Source organism: Chaetura pelagica, unplaced genomic scaffold (genome assembly GCF_000747805.2).
Source record: "Chaetura pelagica isolate M959 unplaced genomic scaffold, ChaPel_1.0 scaffold219, whole genome shotgun sequence".
Lineage (NCBI taxonomy): Eukaryota > Metazoa > Chordata > Aves > Apodiformes > Apodidae > Chaetura > Chaetura pelagica.
Window position 1 is genome coordinate 540948 of NW_009954552.1, and position 6273 is coordinate 547220.

Below are 6273 nucleotides of genomic sequence, written 5' to 3' on the forward strand. Positions count from 1 at the left end.
CAAAATGAAAAAAAGTGCTCTAAACCACTTGTTAAAATAATGAGTTGATAGATGGAAAAAAAGAAAAAGTCCACCACAACCATACATGCACTTCATTTGTATCATTTTCTGTTTGTTTTCTTCTTAGCACAGAAAAGCTTCCTGCGTCACAGCCAGTGCTGATCTATCCACTAAAACTACACACAAACTTAAGAGCTGTTGTCAGAACTCAAGCTCAGGAGCTTCAGTTCAACTGAACAATGTTTATGATATCTGGCTCTAGTTCTCTGTTGTATTTATATTCCTATTTATTTACCTTGTGGACAACCCTTTCACAGGTACAACAAAACCCACCTACTTCAAGCTAGGGAACATCCCCCATCATGGCATTATTTTATTGATTTCAGAACACCATATATTAAAGCAGTGGCTTCAGGAAAAAAATAGTGGAAGGCAGTCTAGTAAGTTTAGATGCAATTCTTTTTTTGAAGATTCCATAACATACCCATAAAACACTGGAAACGTGGAAAATAATTAGAAAAAACAATACTGACAAAAATTTTCCTGCTAAAAGCTACATTGTTGGTCATAACTCTTCTTATCTAGGTGAGAACACACAGTATCGCTGGATCACATACTAAGTCTGTACCAACTGCAAGGACTAGAGAAATGCCACCGAACAGGACACAACACACAGTGATTCTAACACTTCTATCACTTTTCAAGTCACACTAAGACAAAGAACTTGACTAAATTTCGGAACGAGTTACTCTCCAACTTTAGCTGGTGTCCTAAAATGGAAACTAATTATGTCTCAGTGCATTATATCACAGAGAGGCTGATTTATGTTACACAATCATCTCTAAGTATGAGGTACAATTCAGAGGACCACGAGTCTAGACTACTTATTTCTCTCCTAACTGACAGAAAACAAAAACAACTTAGATCAAGGTGCTATTGGCAAAGTCTGTAAAGGCTCAGAGTTTCTACTCAACATCCCTTGGAAAGGAAAAGCCAGCTTCTTTCAGTGGATTGGCCTAGCTACCAACTCCTAATTTATAAAAAAGGGAGACATGCCTGAAGATTCCAGTCTTGGACACACTGTCCAATACACACTGTAGACTTGGTCACCATACTCACTGCATTTTTCATGATGTGTTCTGAGGTTATAGTTTCAACTTCTTCCACCGTGTAAGATGACACATTGAGTCCAGCAGGCTGGGATTCATTAATCATCAACAATTGGTAATACTCTTCATTAGCTACATGGGAACATGAAACAATTTATATTCAGAATTTAAAACCTCATTAATGAGCATCCAGCCTAGAAGCAGTGGACAAAATCTTTCTTGGCATAAGCACAGGATGGACAGTTGGGAACTCTAGGTACTACTCCAAATTAGTTTTTCCTCAGTAGTGCTTCCTCATCAGTAACTCAATATAACCCTAACAAATTTACCCAATTAATAAAGCCATATGCAAATGATCATACCTTTTGGTCTGCTTGACAGTTCAAATAATATGAAATTTTAAGTTATTTTCAAATTAATTTTCTAACTAAAAAAAAACACAAACAAAACTGTAAAATATCAAGCATCTAGGGAGCTGCTTTAGCTTCCAAAGGAACACAAGTTAGCACAGCCAATAAATGGGAACACCATGAAAATGTCTGTTTAGAGAGATTTTCAAACATAGTAATAATAACATAATAAACATAATAACAATAAAAAAAACAGACAACCACATTTACATTTCTATTTTAAATGTTTAATTTTAGCCAGGTCGGCATTACCTAGGCAGTATCATACTTAATTACCTTTAACTTGCTTAATGCTTTTCAGGGCATATTTCAACGTTGTTAGGACACTAGATTTGCCTTTAATTCTCTTTTCAGAAGGAAGGTGAGCTTTCAGCTCTTGTAATGTTTTCAGCAATTCCTTTTGTGTTTTGGCTTTAGTGGACTGTTCACTACTGTAAGATTAAAGACAAAAAATAAAATGTCACTTGAATACTTGAAGTGACACAGCATCCTCATAGAAGCCCAACTATAACTCTTCCAAGTACTTAGTATCAACATCGAGAACTTAAAACAATTCTTAAATTAGCTAGAATCCTTCAAAATGAATAATCTACCACCAGCTGAAGTCTTATTATAAAATGTACTTTCTATGTGCAACAGTACATATACCCAAGCACCAGATAATGTTTTAAATTTTTTGCCAGTTTCCCTTCTCCCTTTTTAGTGGTATTTTCCTTAGTTCCTTTCATATTCAAACTCCTAGAAATGTTCATGGACTTCAAAGGAGAGAAGCAGGAGGTCCATTCAGCTCTTCACCTCCTGTTCGACCAGGTTCTCATAAGAAAGGTCCCTGAAAAGGGAATGGCAGTAGGAGAGCATCAAGTTAACAAAACAAATTAAGAAATCCTTGGAACAACATATCCCTGTTAAACATGGCAATACATAAGATAAGAAGACTTGACTAAATGTGTAAAGAATCAGAGGAGGCTGGAGAAAGAAGCTGCATTCACACTTCTAAGGCGCATGTTCAGAAGTGCTGTTTCAGTGTAAAAGTTCAAACTGCAGACATTATTAGTGCCAACATCAAAATTATCACTTTCCTTTGCAGTCCCTAATGTCTCTTCCCACTATTAAAAGGTGCTGACAAAATCAAAAAGGAAGAGAAACAGAGGGAAGGGAAGGGAGGGGGAGGATGACAAAGATGGGTGGCAGGTGGGTAGGAAATGGTTAAAATCAAATCATAGAATCATAGAACTATTCAGGTTGGAAAAGACCCTTGGGATCACTGAGGCCAATCATCATCCCTTCTCTACATATTTCTCCCCTAAACCATATCCACCAACACCACATCCAGTATCACCTTGTCTCTCTCATTTGAGTAGATTTTGAAAGCTAATCACTCACAACAATCAAGAAGATTCTAGAGCTTTTCTTAAACCTTCCTGAAAATAAACTCTTTCCTATCAAAAGGAAAGTCTTCTCTTACAACCTAATTGTCATGGCTGGTAGTTTCTAAGAAGTTATCCTAAGAACCACTGTAGAAACAATGGCCTTGGCAATGGCACTGCCGTGCCTGAAGTGTTCAGTGAAGTGGCTTCAGCTTTCAGGTAATTTTCAAGATGATTTTTCTGGGAAGTCTGAAAAGTTCATCAAGTAGAGCAGTCATCTGACAGGTGTTGAATGTATTTCATAAAAAATGTCTGAGAAGTGACAAAGCAGGCTTGTACTGGAGAATACACATTGTTCTTGCTTACAGCACAACGTACTATGAAAAACACAGCATTCACTTAATCAGTGGTCATTTTGTGCTGAGAAATAATAGCAAGGGATAAAACAAAAGCATACAGTACTCCCTTAGGAAACATTATGTTTGTGCTGTTTATTAAAATCACATCTACAACATGACTTGACAGTTTGGACTGATGTAATCAAACAGGACCTTGTTAATAGAACTCTACACCAGCAAAAGAGAAGAAGGGGATAAGATTATGAAATAACTGAGCATACTGCTGGTTTTGTACTCTCGAGTATGCTTCATGAGAGTGCCCAGACTCTTGCAAGACAATTAACGTTTCCAAATTAGCCTAAAGCAACAGCAAATACAGAAGACAGGACTCCACAAAAAGTAAGTTATACAACTTGAAAACGTTCTTCCAAAGATCAGTGCCATCCGGCACATTAGCCAGCCACAGGGAAGGCTTGGCCTTCAGAGGACAAAACAAGCAACTTCTATAAAGACAGGAACTTTCAATTGTGCTTTATGTGGACAGTGCTGGAAATGTACATACAGATACTACATTAACTATTTGGTTAGTGCCAACACTGAATCCAAAGCTCTGTAATCTTTGACTAGAATATAAAATGTACAGTTTATCAGCCTATTTTACCCTTCTCTTTAATAATCATCCTCTAGATATCTTCAGTCTCCCATTCCCAGAAATCAGATTCTGATCTTGAACCTTCTAGCACTGTGCCTGACAGCTGGGGAAATAATTGTCCCATTGCATTCCTATTTACTTCTCAGCAGAGAGTTATTAATGAAATTTAAAATCAAGTGTTACCAGAAAAAGTACAGCAAGTAACCCCTGCAAATCTTGCAATGAAGAAAATAGAATCAATGGGAAAGGAAGATTAAGAAATGTCTTTGGTTTACTCTGTCTTTGATACCAAGCAACATGAACTACACAAACACTATTTTCACTTGAAAATACAGCATGGATCAAGATCTCCAGGTGCCTGTAAGACAGACACAGACAGTAACACCATCAAGCACCAAATGGTGCAAAGGAGTAACTTTATTTTACCACTTCTTTAGTAACTGCATCAGGTGGAAACAATTTCAGGTAGGTATTTACAGATGGGGTCTAAACACCAGTATGCTGTAGCTAGATATCCTTGGTCTGCTCAGGATCAGGTTTTGGTCTCCTGATCAGAAGCTGACATAAAAAAGCCTAACAAGTACACTAGAGCACTCTGAAGTGTCCAGATTTAAGCCCTCAATGCTACCAGGTTTCTCAAGACTATCAAGAGTCAGATGCAGAGTTCATACAGAAGAATTCCTGCAGCTGATGTTGGAGGCTTCAATCCTGGTGAATGGAACACAGGAGAGGCAGATGGACATCAGAACACACCGAACTCAATGGGTGAATTCTGATGTTAAAATACTACTGGGTTGTCCCCAGGCAAGGGCTACAGACTAAATTCTAAAGAGCAGGAAATTTGAAGGAAAGCTGCAAAAAGCCCACTAGAGCTGAGCCACAAAAATGACAGAGTTAAGCTACCAAATCAAAACAAAGTAAGATTGCAGGTTATGGCACAACTTGCATGAAACAGCAGCAAAAAGCTCTAATTTAGGCAAGCAGTTAATAGTACATGCTGCTGATTATGGACAGGGAGAAAATCAATGATAGGATTTCTTGTATACTCCTCCAGGTTAAGACGAAACAAAACAAAAACCAGAACACAACACTATTTAGTTTTCAGCACTTAGCATCACATACATGCAAATAACTCAAGATATATGTACATTAATTTACCTGCATCCACTGCTAGATTGATTATGTTCAGAGTTTGCAATTATCAGACTAAATGCATTTGAGCTTGAGCTAGAAGAAGGAAAGATAAAAAGAGGTTAGTATTAGAAACTTAACTTCTAGTTCATTCTAGCTCTGTATTTTCTTATTAATGTCTGGATCTCTAGGAAAGAGAGCTGTAAAAGCTCTACCTTGTATATAGCTGTTACACATTTGTCTAAGAAGGTTATTCTTACTGTACCTTTGCTCTGTACACAGAGCTATTATTTATAAGATTAAAATAGCACAGTTGCATAAAAACACTGATCCTTTTTGATGTACAATTACAGAAGTGGGTTTACAAGAAAATACTTAAGCAAATTAAACACGCAATGATGAGAAGAAACAGTCAAATTAAGATGGTGCCATGAAACACAAGAAACATCTTCATGAATTATAATACATTACACAATTTATATTATAATTTAACTAGTGGACAAAAACACTCAGCTTCACTCTGAAGTGACACTTTATACCGTAGTTATTATTCAGAAATTTTAGTCAGATGGAAAGAGCCTTTAGTGGCAAAAAAATAAATGAAATTTATTTAATATTTACTACTACCTTTTCTGACAGTCTGAAGATTCCATGAGCATTGCTGAATCTTTGCCATTTTCATCAGATTCATGGCCATGAGAATCCTGCCCACTTGAGTAGTTTTCATTTGTGTCATTTCCACTGAAGTCATTTCCACTGGATCCACTGCTCATTTCAATGTCTTCCTGAAGAACTTCATGAGAGTGTTCAGGCTTTGTCTGAATTTCTGAATCTTCAGCAATCATCTGGCTATGGTTATTTGCAAGTCCTGAATAATCACTCATTTTCTGTTCCTCTTTTGAACAGAACGATGAAGAAATGTTTTCACAGGTACTAGGCTGCTGCTCAGGGTTCTGCTTCTCAGTGCTAGAGTAGAACCCTCCGAACTTGATAGAGTCCATGGGACAGTCATTAGAAACACTGCCAAGATCAAGAGCAAATCAAGCCATATTCAGAATTTTCTCTCTGTACAAATTCTGTTTGAAAGTACACACCCACAAATCTGAGGAGGAAGGGAAGGAAGAAAAATACTGTTTTCTTGTTTGTTTTTGCTGAAAATCTGGAATTCTCACAGATTAAAATAAAAGTGATATTCAGGGTTAATAAACTCAGCATTTGAACAGTGAAAAGTTTATGTTAAATATAATTGCAAACACAATGTTTTAG

At 37.0% G+C, this 6273-nt stretch overlaps 1 protein-coding gene across 1 annotated transcript in view; it reads right to left on the reverse strand.

Moving 5' to 3' along the window:
• PER2 (period circadian clock 2) overlaps positions 1-6008 on the reverse strand; it is a 29480-nt gene extending 23472 nt beyond the window's left edge. The window contains exons 1-4 of the mRNA XM_010005075.1: positions 5635-6008; positions 5035-5103; positions 1796-1950; positions 1120-1241 (exon numbers count right to left, since the gene is read on the reverse strand). Coding sequence (XP_010003377.1) covers positions 1120-1241; positions 1796-1950; positions 5035-5103; positions 5635-6008 — 720 coding nt within the window. The remainder of the gene's footprint in view (positions 1-1119; positions 1242-1795; positions 1951-5034; positions 5104-5634) is intronic.
• Between the last annotated feature and the right edge of the window lie 265 nt (positions 6009-6273).